At 27.2% G+C, this 17,318-nt stretch overlaps 3 protein-coding genes across 5 annotated transcripts; 1 reads left to right on the top strand and 2 right to left on the bottom strand.

Annotated features, from left to right (window-relative positions):
• Positions 1–745: 745 nt before the first annotated feature.
• On the top strand, positions 746–6,225 carry LOC130904109 (putative uncharacterized protein DDB_G0271606). The gene is made up of 3 exons (XM_057816675.1): positions 746–870; positions 2,036–3,430; positions 5,905–6,225. Exons 1-3 carry the CDS (start codon positions 856–858, stop codon positions 6,115–6,117), a joined length of 1,623 nt encoding a protein of 540 aa, XP_057672658.1. The 5' UTR covers positions 746–855; the 3' UTR covers positions 6,118–6,225.
• A 963-nt stretch (positions 6,226–7,188) lies between these two features.
• On the bottom strand, positions 7,189–14,584 carry LOC130904108 (uncharacterized). Of its 3 annotated transcripts, XM_057816672.1 has the most exons (6): positions 14,312–14,584; positions 11,060–11,428; positions 9,448–9,556; positions 9,148–9,338; positions 8,311–8,415; positions 7,189–7,445 (listed from the first exon to the last, which is right to left on the bottom strand). In XM_057816672.1, the coding sequence occupies exons 1-6, from the start codon at positions 14,358–14,360 to the stop codon at positions 7,372–7,374; spliced, it is 897 nt and encodes a 298-aa protein (XP_057672655.1). In that variant the 5' UTR covers positions 14,361–14,584; the 3' UTR covers positions 7,189–7,371. The 3 variants fall into 3 exon arrangements, with proteins under 3 accessions (XP_057672655.1, XP_057672657.1, XP_057672656.1); XM_057816674.1 differs by lacking the exon at positions 8,311–8,415 and having other exon boundaries at positions 7,189–7,990; positions 14,312–14,581; XM_057816673.1 differs by lacking the exon at positions 8,311–8,415 and having other exon boundaries at positions 14,312–14,580.
• Positions 14,585–15,032: 448 nt separating this feature from the next.
• Positions 15,033–17,285, bottom strand: LOC130904107 (uncharacterized). The gene is made up of 3 exons (XM_057816671.1): positions 16,847–17,285; positions 16,270–16,793; positions 15,033–15,140 (listed from the first exon to the last, which is right to left on the bottom strand). Exons 1-3 carry the CDS (start codon positions 17,253–17,255, stop codon positions 15,054–15,056), a joined length of 1,020 nt encoding a protein of 339 aa, XP_057672654.1. The 5' UTR covers positions 17,256–17,285; the 3' UTR covers positions 15,033–15,053.
• Positions 17,286–17,318: the final 33 nt, after the last annotated feature.

Genomic DNA, 17,318 nt, shown 5'->3' with positions numbered 1-17,318 from the left:
TAAAAGTTTCAAAAGGAAGCGATTCGTAAAATTCTTCTATATGAACCAGATGTTATATGTAAATCTTCGTTCGTTAAATAATTTCGTTTTTTTTTGTAATGTACGAATGAATAAAAGTGGCCTTGACATCGGGACAAGTGCATCTATTTGCATATATTTGAATCACGATTATTAAATTTGAAAAAATAGAAAGTTAGTGGGAGAATATTAAAATAAAATAATTTATTAGATTTGGCATTAAATTAATAATTATCCATAAGATAAAATTTCTATATTATCAATTCTTGTTGAATAGTTAAAAAATTAACAAAAATAGTGACGGAATTATTTAGATCAACTCAAATATAAAAATAATAAAAAACCGTAAAATGCGTGTTTGTATTAAATTTCAGACTCATCACAACTGTAGACAGAACCAAAAAAATTCCACCAATAAAAAATTGTGGGATAAATAACTAAAACTTGAAAAATGACTAACGATGTTTCACGATTATGTCCTCTTAAAGAGTTTATGTAAAGGTATTTCGAAAACTAACTGAATATTCTCCAATAACAATTTATTTTTCAATCTAAATTTCAATTATTTATAAATTTTGATATAAATATGATTTTTGGTGGAATAAATTAGTGTGTGTTAAGGAGAAATGCGGGCTAGAAGAATCACATGTCTGAGACAAGTTCACATCCTCTCTCTTCCTCTAAAACACAAAGATACGTTATAGAAAGAGGAACCATAATCGAGATGGCGAAGTATAGAAATGAAAGCCGCTATTCAATTTCTTCAGTGCCAATGCTAAATGGTTCTAGTGAAGACGTAGAAGTTTTTGGTTAGTTATAAAAGTTTATAGTGGAATTATGAAATTTATAGAGGTAGGCTTTTAAATGTAATCAAATATAAATGAGTAGAATTTTATTTCACTTTGAAATTAAATTTTCAATTTATATAAAAATAATATTTAATTAGAATAAATCAAGTTATAAAATGCATATTTTTCTTAAATTTTTTCTAGACTACCCTCTCTAGGGACTACTAATATTTCAAAAGTTACAGTCGATCAAATTAACCTTCATTTTGACGTTACATTCAACAAACAAGTTATACATATCGTTGCTTCCAAAAGCGAAACAAAATATTAAATAAAATGCGTTTGTATTGGACACTTCTAATTAAATCACAAGTGAATGATCTTAAAAAAATGTTGATACTTATTCATAATTTCGTTGCTATATTACGTATTAACCAATTTGGTAATTAGAAGCTCCCATCTCTATACTTCGAATTGACGATAATTATTTACAATCCTTGTTATTCGGTTTTCGCTCCTAAATTGTACCTTATAGTGATGGAATTGTCAAAATTATTTAGGTTTTCTTAAGTAACAGATCATTCGAAGGAAATAATCACTCATTTCCTTTTAACTTTGTTTGAAATGGAGTTATATTGAAACTTTGATGATTTCGGGATGAATTTGATTAACTGTATGATGTTTATAATCAAATTTTGATGATTTCGGGTTGAATTTGAACGATTACGATATTTATCATCAATTTTTGATGATTTCGGGTTGAATTTGAACGATTACGATATTTATAATGAAATTTTGATGATTTCGGGTTGAATTTGAACGATTACGATATTTATAATGAAATGTTAATTATTTCGGGTTGAATTTGAACGATTACGATATTTTTAATCAATTGTTGATGATACCGAAATGAATTTGATTGACTGTACAAACTTTTTAATCAATATTTTGTTGATTTCGGGTTGAATTTGAACGATTACGATATTTATAATCGATTTTTGATGATTTCGGGTTGAATTTGAACGATTACGATATTTATAATGAAATTTTGATGATTTCGGGTTGAATTTGAACGATTACGATATTTATAATGAAATGTTAATTATTTTGGGTTGAATTTGAACGATTACGATATTTATAATCAATTTTTGATGATTTCAGGGTTGAATTTGAACGATTACGATATTTATTTTGATGATTTCGGTATATAATATTTAATGTTTTTTCAGGTGATTTTACTTTTAACATCCGTCGCTTCGATTTATACTATACCAAATCACAATCCTAAAGTTACAGAAGACGAAAACGAGGAAAATACAAACGACAAAGATTCCGTAAGAATAATTCGACATACCGAACCAACAAAATTTAATTTCCATCAGACTAAACAACAAGATTATTTAAAACAGAGATACGCGCAGCAACAGAGAATCAACTTGGAAAAACTCACGCAATTTAGAAAAAATAATTCTAATAAACAATTTTTAGACGATTCCTACTTGAAAACGTTGGAGAATCCGAGAAATTACGATAAAAAATTTGTTTTAAACGTTAAATCTAGATATGGAAGGGATATTAAAGACGTCGATAGACAAGATGGCGGGTCTGAGTTAGACAAACACGTCATTTACGTAGATCCAAAAGTGGTTAAACAAATTTTAAAATTAAAAGCTAAAAGAAATGCGGTTCAGATCCAAAGTAGATCCTACGAAGATCTAGATTCTTTAAACGATCTAATAGGAAAAAATCCACAGATGCAATTGGAAAGTTTACAAAGATTTTTACAACAAAACACATTCGTACCGGTGATTGAAAGAGCGCAGCCCTTCAGCGGTAAAGATCTCACTTCCATCCCAGAAAAAAACCCAAATATCCAAATATCTAATCAACCCCTTACTCCCGAATCAAACCAAGTGGTTACCAAAGAAACTTTCCAAAGGATACAAAAGCAACTCGAAGAAGCGTCCAAATTTCAAGTGCAAAACGTTTTAGAAAGGGCACAACAAGCTGCCCAAGCTCACGTAGCTGCCCAACATAAAGCTATAGAACAAGCTCAAAGAGCTATATTCGAAAATGTACAAAAACGTTTATACGATAACCCACAAGCTTTGAGTTTAATACAACCGAAGCAAACAGAATATACTACTCTTTTAAATACCCCCGTACATCACCAAATAGTGTATTCCACACCTCTACCACCACAAGTTGTATCACCAACGCAAACAATACAACAAATTAGTTATAAAACGGCTTTAACCACCGCGGTTCCTTCTATAGAACCAGAAAACGCACCCGATCATATTAACCAACCACCAAAACAAGTTTTAGTACAACCCCAGGTGAAACCTCAACAGTACGAAGATAAAAATATGGAACATTACGCCCCACATCATCTCCATCAAACTATAGCTCAACTAAATGCCGAAAAAGTAATTTTACAACAAATCCATCAAAAAAATAAAGCGATTTTAAATAGAAACAAAGCTCTAGTTAAATACGTCGATAAGAAAGCACAAAAAGAAGAAGAAAAATACGAAAAAGAAGCCGCATCGACAGCCTACCAGCACGTGATATTAAAACAACAAGAAACATTTAAGAATAACCCCGTAGAAGATAACGAAGACGTAAGTATTAATAATAATAAAGTAAAACGAGATATAAATAATTATACAGAAGAATATGATGAATATTACGAATATTACGATGATGAAACTTACGAAATTATTAAAACTGTAAAAGTAAACAAAACACAAATTGAAAATGTTAGTAAATTAGATGAACCCAAAGCAGAGAGACTCGTTTTTAATAATTTCGACGATTCCCTGTATTATTTGAACGATTATATTATACCCGATACGAACAAAGATATAATTTTTGATTCTCGAAAAGATACTGATGAACATTTCCATTATGATATTTCTAAACGGTTTTATAAACCTTTGGTGAGTCATTATTTACCGTCTCCGAATCACGATCATGGTTGTAAACCTGTTGTTATTATAAATAACGATAAATCTCCCGTTTTTAATAAAAGAAGAAAAAGAAGAAGAAAGAATCATAAACGATATACGAATAGATATCCTACGTTTCGCGAAATCGAGAGGAAAGTGCAACATGCTTTATCTAAAATGAAAATTAAATTATAACATTTGTATAGGTTAGGAGTTACTTGATTTCAAAATAATCTTATATATAATTATAATAAGACAAACCCTATATTGAATCAATACAAAGAAACAAAACTGTTATTTTCAAGTTTAACTTCCCACCTCAATTCCTAGAATCAATATTTTCATATCCATACTATTTGTTATCCTCGTTTAGCTAATATATTACTATATATCTGTCATTGTTAAGCTGCGCATCAGTGTTTGATTTATCATCTTCATAATGGTTAGGTCATTTATATACGTTGTTTATGTTCTTTGAAACATGATGTTTTTATTGTTTTCTTTTTGTTTATTAGGAAATAATCTCGGAGTCGTTATAAAAGTTATTAAAATGAAATATAAGAATATGATCACGTAATGCAATATTTAGTGTGTGTCTAAATTTAGTTTTTAAATTATGTATACTTTCTCTTCTCGTTATAATTACGTACTTATTTTTTTTTGTTTACCATATTGTTAATTGAATTATATCACAAATAAAGATTATAGAAACATGAAACAATTAACTGAACTACACATTTTTTTTTTCAAAATTTTACCATAAAAGCCAAATTTTTGTACTTAGAATTTTACATTTTCCTAGTAGTATATAAAAATTATTTTCACCTATCTCTCGAATGATACTTTCACAAAGAAAGTACAAAATCGATTTTATCGATAAAATAACCGTATAAACATCGATTATTTTTAAATAAAAGTATCATTCAATAATAAATGTTTATAGAAAACTAGATGTGATAAATAAGGTTTAAAAATAATCATCATACCATTTTTCATTAATTTTTATTATTATTTAGTGAATTTAATTGAACATTCATAGTCAAAAGACGTATATCTATTATATGAAGGATAAGTTTATACAGAAGCACCATCTATATTTCGAAGATAGTATTATTAGGTTGAGTTTAGGAAAGTAGCGTCATCTCTATGTCAAAGAAAAAAGTTACTAAACCAAAATTTACATCGTCGCCGTAATTATAATAAAACAAAGCAAAAACTATGTTTTATTTCACAATAATTACATATTAATGCGAGAATAATATTTATTAACAAAAAATATATTTAAATATAGTGAAATTACATGTATTTAAAAAGTGTTTTACCTTGAACGAATATTATAACCTAACATATGATTCCTATTTGTTTTTTTTTTCATTTTATAACGTTTTATTGCAACAAATATCACACCGATTATTTTCCGAAAAGAAAACTATTTTATGTACAATTAATTTCGAATGTTGTTGTCTCGAAATAATTACAACACTAAACCACTGAAATCGAGTCTTTCAATATTTATACTTAACTAAAAATATACCCAGCTTTATAACAATCAATAATTGAAAGTTTTAAGAAAAATGTTTAATGATGCTATCGAAATGTTTTCTTTGGCGAGAGTGAAACATATTTGAACAACTGTAGGTAAACATTTGAAAAATTTCGTTTGTGTATTTGAAAGTTGGTGTGCTAAATTCATTCAATACTCAATATGTAGATATTATCTACAATAACATTTTTAACATCTTCTATAAATATTTAATGTTTATTGTTATTGAAATAGCTAAAATATCAATTTATTACCTTTAAAAATGAGTCACATCACTCTGTATACGAAAATGAAATGAAAAAATATATAAACACGCAAAGATAATTCACTTAGAAATATCCCAGCCCACCCATACATAGAAAACAAATTCTATATCTTCACCATGACCATCCTAATACCTAAAATAAATAAAATCCCTACATAAAATCATCAAACTCGACGAAATAAGAGTGGTAGGGGAATTAACTTTCCTAGAAAGACTTCATAATAGTGCGATGTTGCCAGATGTAAAAAAAATAGTCTTCAAAATTCAATTATTATATTTCCGTTTTGATTACTAATTATTTCTAGTTTAAATTAATGAATGGGTATATATTTTTTTCAGTTGCAATACGCATCCAAATACGCTTTCGGCTACAGAATCAAAGACAAAGAAGGTAGCGATTTTGGACACGAAGAAAAACGTAGCGGCAAAAATGCAGAAGGAAGTTATCACGTGCTATTACCGGATGGTCGACGACAAAAAGTCCAATACTACGCGGATGATAATGGGTATCACGCCAAAGTTACGTACGAGAATATAGCCAGTCACAAATAAATTTTAGAAGAAATTGAATTTTCTCTTGGACACAATTTAGTTAAATCCGTGGTGAAATACGAAATTCACACTATTTTTTTTATATTTCTGTTTGCAATCTTTTTAGAAGCCCCCACGATTCAATCTGTGACTATTTTTTCTTGTTCTTCTCAGTATATATGACACTCTGTATAAATAACGCGGGGATGTGTGCAATATTATTTTAGATTAGTTCCGATAAAAATATTGACTGAATTCTCAAAAAAAATGTATTATCAAATGTTATTTCTATTTATATTCTTTTTATTTATATTATATTGTATTATTTGTTATTGTTTGAAATAAAATGTTTTATTTTATGAACTTTTTTTCATATTGTAGTGACCTTAACCAAAAAATTTATTGCGCCCCTCGTAAAACAAATTATTGCCAACTTATTAGTTTGCTTTTATTAAATGTAGTTGTAAGAGAAGAAGAAACATCTCAAGTAATTTTGTTTTGAACTAAATCTCATTTACCAGACAAAAAACTTTTTATCAAAACAGACGCCATATTGTAAAACATAATTTATTCATTTTTGAATTAATATTCTGAAGATCCGACTGAATGTTATAAAAAATCAATTACATTATCATACTTTTTATTTGACTCACCGGTGAATTTGTAAAGGATTTGAGTTTCGTGAATAGTTTACGTCATTACAATTTTCCGCCACCGGTGTAACTATGGATAATTTCCTTTTACACTAACATGACTTTTAAATGGCACAATTAAAAATTATTTTAAATAAAACACAACACTCATAAATAAATTAAACGTCTAAAAAAATACTTCAAGAATAAAATATTTATACCACAACACTCGTTCTATGCTAGAATCGTTTCTAAGCGATGTAACTTTGAATTTATTGATTGTCAATGTTCGTACATACTTCAGGTGGTTTCTTATGTTATGGGACGGACTTATCATTTCCGAACTCGCGGCATTAAAAAAAAAATCTATTTTGTTGTTGATACGAGGAATATTGAATCTTCGAAAATAATGATAATTAAAATAGAAAAAATGGGGTATATTGAAGAAAAAATACCAATATAAATAAAATAAACGTTTATTTAGGGACTAGATTCAAAAATTACAATTAATAACCAGCATTTTACATATTTACAATGTTTATACTAATTTTTGGTTTTAAGACTCGAATTTTTTTCTATTATTTACATTTATACACGATTTTTGGTAATTTTATCACAACAGTTAATTATAATAAATATAAAATTAATATAATAAAACCAAAATACTTATAAAAATTGCAAGTAACGACGTTGATAATTGGGGTATTCCAGAATTATCTGAAAAAAAAAACCATTTGTATCAACTTCTTGACGTTCTTAAGTAACTGAACTTTCCTTTATTATATACAAAATATACGAAGATATCATGCAAGTATTGACAAATGTACCGAAATATGTCTACTGAATAACAATTAAAGCATGCCACTACAACTAGTGATTAAATTCAAATACATATACAAAAATGAACGCTTTTATAGTTCTATAACAAATATTTCAAAGGCTATGCCGGATCTGTACATATTAACAATAAGATACACATCGTGACGTAGACGAATATTCACGAACATTCACATTGTTGAATTAACAGAAAATAAAAATAATTTAATGATTATGATAATTTTATATAATTAATTGTTATTTACTTTTATTTTTTTTTTCACGGATCATCAATGAGAATATTATTTTCTATTTGAATAGTACTCCAAAAATTATATTTTATTCTAACTAATCATAACATTCAGGACGCCTATGAAACTCATATTCTATGAAGAAGAGGATTCGTTAAAATAATTGGTATCACTGTCTGCTGCGTTGCCAGGTTGCTAAATTAAAATAAATTCTAGTTATATAAATATTCTTATTATCGTTGTATTTTGTATTTTCTTATTATTTTTGATTATTTTGGCATGAAATATAATTAAACAATGAATATGAGGAATTTTTTTTCATTATTTCATCATCGTTAACGAAAATGTGATAATAATGGACCACTATTGACTATATGCTAAATAAATTCTGATATTTCTACCGGGGGTATCTGGAAATTTATGTATATAAAAAGCGCCCATCTGTAAGGGATCTGTTAAAATGAACAAAGCAAAAGACAAAACAACTAAATAAATGATTTTTTTTTTATATATACCTCGGTGAGTATCGCTGATAATTTCCGCTGAGGTATCATTCCTTGTCAAAGTTATATTTAAATCTTCTTCAATCGTGACATTTGTCAGTGTTTGATCATGATCATCTTCAAAATATTGAAAACATTAAAGAACTCTGATGTTTAAGTAAGTGTATTACTGTGTACAGTGTTGCCTATGTTACATTTAGAAAATAATTATAATGTCGACGTGAAGAAGAAATTGCAGAAACGTTCATCAAATTAAAGATGCTAATGAATTATTTTCAATATGGCGTTAGTCATGATGAATCATTTGTAAACGCTTTTGCAACTGTCTGTATATACGGATAATGACAAGGAACATTAATTAAGAAAAGAGATAGTAATAGAGCTAATCGATCGAATCGATTTTATATTCGATGAAACCATTGAATTGAATTGAATTCTATAATCGATTACAGCAGATTCGATTCAGTTATCGATGTTATTAAAATCTATTCAATAATCGATTGGATCAGTTTCAATTATATGATAGATTATAGTAGAATAAATTTAATATTCGATTACAGTAAAATCGATTCTTTAAGCGTATACGATAAAATCGAGTCTATAATCGGATTCAATTTCATCCTTAAATCAAATTCAATAGAATCGATTAATTAATGGAATTTGTGAGAATTGATTATGAAATAGAATCAAATCTATTCTATACAAATCCATTCTATAATCAATTACACTAGAATCGATTGCAGCACATATATAATCAAATCAAACAGAATCGATATTTGAAATTATGTTTTTTTGTTTTAACTTGGAATATACGTAATTGTGTATTTTGTTTCAGGTTTATATACTTACTACCAATATTGACGATTTCCTTGAATAAAAAGTAATCCGTCCCTGGTATACTGATATTGCAAATAAATGTTATAGACCCTGTAGAAGAATGATTATATTCAGTTATATCGTGCGTAGCATTTATATTATAATAACCATCTTCATCCACTTCAATATTTTGATCTTCGTTTATGTCAATTTTTGTTCCATTCCTTTAATAAAAAATAATTATTTTGAACATTTTATTCAACCCTAAAGAAACTGATATGATTAGTTATGACAGTTTTTTTTAATATTACTGCAAGATCTAATAACACTCACCCCTGTAATATGTAAAAATCAACTTCCGGTTCCGGGTATAGTCCATTCCCAGAACATATTATAAATTCATTATTATTCAATTCAAAATTAATTCCAGATTTAGCTGGTGCTGTAAAATGGTTAAAATAAATAAATCAACAAGAAATAACTGTGTTTTTGAAATGAAACATACTGTATATTAAGATAACTTTTAAAAATTATTCAGTCATTATGTAGGTTAAAGAATTGTAAATAATATTTTATTGCGCGTAGAGTTTTTCTTTGTCGAAATTCAACGAAGGGTAACCGACTGTGGCACGAGCCAAGAAATAGACAAACAACCGGTAGGAATATAATTACGAGAGCGCATACAGGAAACAAAACAGTGTTGCCAAAATTCGACAATTGCATTTAATATGGATGATTTTAAACTAAAATTTCCATTAATCGTTAACTGTGATGATTTTGAAGAAAATTCTTATGAAATATTACAATAATTTATATCATAATTAGTTTTTTATTGGCACGACAGGTTTATTAGCCCCCCACTATTCCACTAGGGAATGTCCATGAACCACGTAGCTGTTCTTGATAAAAAGAAATGAGGAAAACTTTTTTATTTTTATTAATAAAAGTAAAAAAACGATTAATATTATGATTTCTATAATTTTCCAAATTGAAATATTTATTTTTGCACTTATATCCTATCGAATATAAAAAATGGAAAATATTAATTTTTCGACTTTATAGACCAAAAATTGAGTGGACCTCTCCAAACATATACCAAATTCTCTTTTTCACTATACTCGACGCTGTTACGAAAAAATTCAGTTATTTAGTTCAAGGAAATTCGTTTAAAAAATATGGCAACACTGTAACGGGACATTCAATATTCACAATAATTATTAGTTTTCAGTCGGATGTAATTTGAGGTTAAGTTTATAAAAATCAATAATCGATAATGAATATTATTTAAAAGTGTAATAAATAAAGAAGAATTGAAACGAAAATCACATTTTTTTATACAAAAAACATCCTTAAAGTGAAATTTTTTTATTTTTATTCGAAAATTTGAAGATGCACTTAAAAAAGCGGGAATTTACGTATAAGGGATAATAAACATTCCAAGAATTTGAGATTGAAATCTAATAATTTTGAGTTGTGAGTGAGTTAATGTTAGTTTAAATCAAGAACAAAGAATTACATCATGTTTTAAGGTAAATTTCATATTAATTTTGGAGAAATGGGAGCACTATTTGAAACTAATACATTTCAAAGGTTTTAAAAGATTAGCAATAAAATATCAATTTCATTATCACGTTTACATTAAAATATCAATTTACATTTTTTCATATCGTTAATAAAACATTATCTAAGCAACTTCAAGACATGAACATAGTATCGTGTTGTGTTTGTAAACATTTAGAGTCAAATCTTATCTCTGCAACGTCAGCAATTTGTAGATCATAAAAATCGTATCAAAAATAAATGTCAATACATTAATCATACATGTTTCGCTTTGTACCGATCTTTAAAACGAAATATATCAAATTTTTTACGTAATATAACCTATAATTTATAAACATAATCTATAAATTTTCATATTAGATGTCAATTCCAACAGAATACTTACAATAAATAACCATCTGCTTAGTTTTCGAAGCCTCATCTGTTTCTCCACTAATTTTACACGTGTAATTCCCAGTTAGTTCTCTTACAATATCCGTTATTCTGAACCCCCGGTACTCGGTGTCGCTGTTATTCGTTACTTTATATTTCGGATCTAATCGGTCCTTTAAAATACCCATAGCGGTACGACTGTCATTGTAACCAGGTACCCACTGATAAATTTGATCGTAATCGCCATTAAAAAACCATTTAACTTCTATTCCTGATTCATTTATTGTTTGAAATTTACAGTCCAGATCTATAACTTCTATAGTACCGTTTAAAGGTATGGATTTTGGTACTGATAGTTCGTTAATTATTATCTTGGAATATGCTAAAAGACGTAATTTTTTTGTATCAAACAGACAGAAGAGAATTTAAATGGTAAAAGAAAAAATAATTTATGATTACATCATATTTTTAATAACCCTGTAATAAGAAAACGTTATTGAATAGACAATATTTTCATATTAACTGCCTGAATGAACATAGCAAGAACATAATTAATAATATTTGAGGAATTTATAAATACTATACAACACTCGCATTTGCTGAATGCGGTCCTGTTCAATATTTCAATATGCGCATTTAAGGTTATTTTAAAATTTCTTTCATTATTTATCAAACGTTTCCCGAAAATTAGATTAACAGTTAATCTAATTTTAATAGTTTATATTAAATATAAAATTGTTTTAAACGGTAAATCACATGACTAAAAATGTCAATGGAATCTTAAACGACGTGTATATGTGCGGGTTGGAGTACCCGTTATTATTCTATTAAATATATGTATATATTAATCTAAATAATGTTTATTGAAGAATGGTAGTTTCATTTAAAGTTGAGTTTATAATATTTAACATAAAGTTAGCCGGAAGACGTGTATTTTTTATTATTTAATTTGTTGTCTACACGTACAAAAATTTATAGATGATATCATTCAAAACGGAACCTCCCTTGTGTTATAAATAGAAATTCACACTACATTCAAAATACTTGGATCGTTTCCAAACGTTTGCCGTATTTTTGTTTATTTTTATTAATACGAAAGTTGTTTCAAATCATATAATTCGCTATATCATATATATATATATATATATATATATATATATATATATATATATATAACTATTTTTAAGATTGAAAACTTTTATTTCAATTCCAAAACTAATTCTTTTCAAAATAACTATGACATTGATATTTCTAACCTCAAATTATACTACTACTTTCAACGATAATTTGGCTGCATTGCCACGTCTTCCTATATATTTTTTTTCGTAAATTTCTGTTACAAACGTAAAAAATTAATCAATTCACCGGTTTATTTTATTAAGCCGTTTATAAAATGTTGAATTAAGTGATTGGAATGCCAGACATAAAAGAAGTTTTTTGGCATGCAGATATAGTGACCTAATTCAAATCATGTAGTGAAAAGATTCAGAAGATAAATAGTTTGCCAAAACTGTTTATCTAACATAAATAAATATATTTTTACGAAAATGATTTAAATTTTTTCATGAAATCTATAAATGCGTCACCTTTTTATAAACAATGTGACAACAATATACGAAACCCTTTCAACAAATCTATTAACGCGTTACCTTTTTCTGTTTAAGTCTGCGTTAACTAGTTAAATTTATAGGTTAGTTGATGATAGACAAAATAAAATTTTTATCTTATAGTTTAACGGATCTAATAAAACAAAATTACACATATTAATTCCATCAAGCATTTCAGCGAAATTAAATTCTTGCATGTTATATTTATAGTTATAATATGATACGTTTTGAAACCATATGCCATGGCTACGTATCCGGTCAGGGTAATTCGGTTTCCGTTTCTGTGTAAGGTCAACGCCGTCTGTGATTTTAAATACTTCCCTTAACGAGGAAATGACCATATTGAACCTGGTTTCGTTTTTCATTGTATATTTACATTGCATACATTATTGCATAAGTTCCAAATGAGAAACTATTAGGATATACGCATTAAGAAACAATATATAATCAAATTTAAAACAATTGATTCGATATTTTGTAATGATTATATAATAAAGTTATCTGTGGTGTTTTTTCACCAACTACTAAAATTGTTTCAGCAAAAGTCCATATATGAAATTAAAATACCGGAAATTCCTTTCTACTTCCTTTGACACGTGCCGTTTGGCATAACACGTCTTAAAAAGTGGGAAGACTAACTTAGAGATTAAATATAAGGCGGGGTTTCGGTTAGACATAACCAGGACCGGATCTAAATTGAATATCATCTATTTCAGATATTTTTTTATTGAAATATACGAGTGAGGTAGAATAAATACAAATTTTATCAATCAAATTCATGTAACTTTCTAATTTTATAAATAATTGAGTAGTTTGAATAATAAATAATGATAAATAATATAAATGGAGAAATTTTTTGATTTCGGTTCTGCTTCGTGTATAATATAGGCAACAGATGGTTGTAAATCAGTGGGGCATAACCGTTGGGGTTGCTCACTTCATATTTCTTGTGCATTAAGTATAACATGAGGCACGCTTATTATGTACAGGATATTTTTGTTAGTTATAGTTTTATTTCGATACATTTTTAAAATACGAGGGTTGCTACTTATGTTTTGAGGCAAATAATAACTGCTACTGCTATTGGTTTAATCCACCTCGAAAGTCATAGAAAATTTAATTCCAATTTTTTATCAAAATGAATGTATCTGGAAACAACTTGAATAGCACTCGTATGACAACACGTTCTGATTACGTGCAACCCTCGTAAAATACTAAATTAAATAAAACAAACAAGGTCTTGTATTAAGACTAATATTTATTGAGAATATTATATATTTAATTAGAAATATATATAGAATTCAACAAAGTATAAAATTTTTCGTTTTGTAGTAATTCGATGTTTTTTTAAGGTAACCCTGTATATAGAGAAATTTTAATTTCCATTCTATTTTTAGGTTATGTTCAGCAGTTCGTATTGAAAAATTTGTTTTTAGCAAAAACTATTGAAAATATTTAAACTATAACAGCCATTATTAGTATATGTAACAATTTTTTTAATTAAACTTACGTTAATTCCTTTAATTTTTCAAAATATAACTCAAAACCTCAATTTTCTAATAGTATATGGTGAAATTAACAAAGTTTGGTTATTACCGACCTGTATAAATATCCGAAGGCTAGACTAAACTATTCCAATATAAAATTAGTAAACTTACCAAAACTAGAAAATATAAATAACCACATGCAACAGTGTAATTTTTCCATTATTTTTACGTACAGGAAAACTGGAAACAAACAAAAACAACGGCACTAAGTAAAAAACAAATAGTTCGTTTGCGGGGGTCGTGCTTTTTTCCTCTTCTTCTCCCGCTATTTCTAACCTTCCGAATCCAAAGTTACCAACGGACTGCCCGACTGGCGCGCGTTCTAATTTTAAATTTTCGCTGGCACATGGAAATCAACGGAGCGTAATGCACGTATGGGGTTATTCAGCTTTCGATAAAGGTAGTTTTTTGTGCTATACAAAGTGATAATTATTAATGTGAATCAACTATAGACGGTTAAAAATATGTTGTGAAGTTATGGATGATTCTACTATGTTTAGAACTTGTATATATCAAAAAATAATTCGATAATATAATACATAATTGTTCTTATGCATTGCGATGTTGCCGCTTATCGGTTTAAGAATATCAGATTGTCTGGATGAGTACATCGCTTTAAGATTGATATGAGATGTGTATCTTTAAAAATTTTTTTGCGGAGTTTTTAGTTGATTAGTTTTTTTAACTATTTTTCCACCAATTATTCATTAATGAAGCAAGTCTTATACAATATTTTGTATTTTTTACCTTAAATTTTATTGATTATTTTATTTACTTTACTTTGAATTAATAATTTATATTAAAGATGGGAAAAAGGAAAAAAACACAAAAAGTCCTTAAATCATTTTTATTATCAAATAGTGAATTTTCCTGATAACTTTCTGAGTTTAATATACAAATTTATGGCATCTTGTGGATTAATTACCAAATCATTTTTTACCTAAAAATAATAAGTCAGTTCAGGAATCGATCGCATGCGCTGGAGTGAAATAATTGACAGGCTATTAACTTTGTTTAAAACTAGAATCGATTCTAAATCACTTCGTAACCAATTTAGGAATGTTTGATTTTGATCCTTTGTTTTTTTACTACATTTTAATATGCGTATTTGAGTATTAAATATTTTAAATTAAGAAAAAAGTTAATTTCAATTAATATTTAGAACTAAGCGAATGATCAAAAACAATTGTCTAAATACACTTGCGTCTAAGTACAGGTTCGTAATTAGATCCCTTAACAAAGCTATGGTTTATATAAATAAATTTTAAATTATACTAAATAGATAATTGTTCTTTTTTTCTTAAAAAATTTTGTATTAATTGGGTATTAAAATGCGTTTTATTGATCATTATATATGCTTAGAATAACCTTACAAATATTATACCGCCATTTTGTTCTACGTTATGTATCCATAAGAGATTGTCAAATTTTTTTTGTAGTAGTATTACTTCTTATAATATCACCTCAACAATAATAATGACTTGTTAGACAAATGTGTTTACACTACAATAAATAGTAAAATATGAAATCAGTTTGGTTATCGAACCTCTCACTACGGTCCTGCATCTAGATTTTACAGTGTGATGAATGTTTTGTTTAAATTAAACGACTTACAATAAACAAACTAATGTATATGTATATTGTAATATTTCGATTAATATCTTGAGATAATAATCACTCAAATATTAAATAATTTCCATATCGACTTTGAATTATTTAATTAAAAACACCCACCATATTGATATTACATATATCATTTAACATCACAGAATCATAGAACTTGTACATCATTCAAGTCTTTAGTATATAGCAGTGTTGTCTTATTGTCGAGATAGCCATAGGAATAGAGATAGTTTAGTTTTTACGAATATTTCCAATAATTGATATACAGTGTGTCTAAAAACTTTTACTTTATATCAAAAAATAATAATTGTATCACAAAATCGAATATTTCTTTAAAAAAAAAATAAAATATTTTGAATAATTAACTTATATTTTGACTAACAAACTATTGGGGGATATTTTACTAAAAAAAAACAAAAGTATCATGATTAAAAAAAGGTACTTACCTCATCTAGTGCAGTTAACCTTTCACCTTCACTGTCCTTATGTAGAGTTTTTATAAAATACTTTTTTAACAATTCTAAATTGAGAAAATCGCTTTTTAACCTTAAAGTATCTTTTCTGTTGTAAGTAATCTCAATTTTACTCAACCAAGCACGAATTTGAACAACGAAATCTTTTTTATTATCATTTTGTATGTCAGCGAATAATTCGATATCTAAACTGTGATATGCGTTTTGTAATATCATTTCTATGAGTTTTCTCTCATTTAAATCACTAAATTTTAACTCATAAGACAAAAACGGTAATTCTTTCAACTGTTTTGAATCAAATTCTTTGTTATAAAGTTGATTTAACTGTAAAATATTGTCAATTTGAGGATACTTGAGTTTTTGTTTAAATTTATGAAAATGGTACGAAATATCAATGTCTATATGATCTAATTTCACGCAAATCCATTCGTTTGTAATGTTTATCAAATCAACATCCACGCTACATTCAATCACGTTATCAGGTACCAGTAATATTTCTAAAAATAACTAAAATATAGTAAAAATAACTTTTTTTGTATCAAGAACTTACCACAAACTGTAGTTTTTTTCAATTTTATACATTTACAGATACGAAAATTACTATTTTGTACCGATATATTAATAAACCAGTCTTCTTTGCATAATTTTTTAAAAAATTCTTCTGAAATATAAATTTCCACAAAATAAAACTTACGATGTTTTTCTACTGATAACTGATTGACACTTTCTCTTATTTCTTCGGAATATAGTGTTAATAATTCAATAACATCCCTAAATATTCTAACTTTAACTAAAGATAGTTTTTCTATTGACTTCGTTCTAATTAATTTGTGTATAAGTATACTGTCGTTTTCTTTTTCAAGTTCTTTAACGAGTTGTTTACTTTTTTCGTATTCTTGATTAATTTCATTAATTATATCTTCATATTTATTTAGGACATCTGAAGAAATGAAATCCATTGCAGTTCAAAAAAAAACACAGTTATTAATAAGGTTATGATGTGTAATCTTGAACTTATCCCG

This window comes from Diorhabda carinulata, chromosome 2 (assembly GCF_026250575.1).
Source record: "Diorhabda carinulata isolate Delta chromosome 2, icDioCari1.1, whole genome shotgun sequence".
Classification (NCBI taxonomy): domain Eukaryota; kingdom Metazoa; phylum Arthropoda; class Insecta; order Coleoptera; family Chrysomelidae; genus Diorhabda; species Diorhabda carinulata.
Note: the sequence above shows the minus strand (reverse complement) of the source record. Positions and strands in the feature narration are given on the sequence as shown.

Bases quoted from the DNA above. Each gene is read 5' to 3' on its own strand.
- LOC130904109 (XM_057816675.1), top strand. The intron at 3,431-5,904 runs GTAAGTATTAAT...TATTTTTTTCAG, and splicing joins CCGTAGAAGATAACGAAGAC to TTGCAATACGCATCCAAATA.
- LOC130904108 (XM_057816672.1), bottom strand. From the start codon at position 14,360: ATGGAAAAATTACACTGTTGCATGTGGTTATTTATATTTTCTAGTTTT. The intron at 9,557-11,059 runs GTAAGTATTCTG...ACCATTTTACAG, and splicing joins TAAGCAGATGGTTATTTATT to CACCAGCTAAATCTGGAATT. The intron at 8,416-9,147 runs GTAAGTATATAA...AATATTTTGAAG, and splicing joins GGAAATCGTCAATATTGGTA to ATGATCATGATCAAACACTG.
- LOC130904107 (XM_057816671.1), bottom strand. From the start codon at position 17,255: ATGGATTTCATTTCTTCAGATGTCCTAAATAAATATGAAGATATAATT. The intron at 16,794-16,846 runs GTAAGTTCTTGA...AGTTATTTTTAG, and splicing joins GAAAAAAACTACAGTTTGTG to AAATATTACTGGTACCTGAT. The intron at 15,141-16,269 runs GTAAGTACCTTT...TATTATTTTTAG, and splicing joins GGTTAACTGCACTAGATGAG to GTAAAAAATGATTTGGTAAT.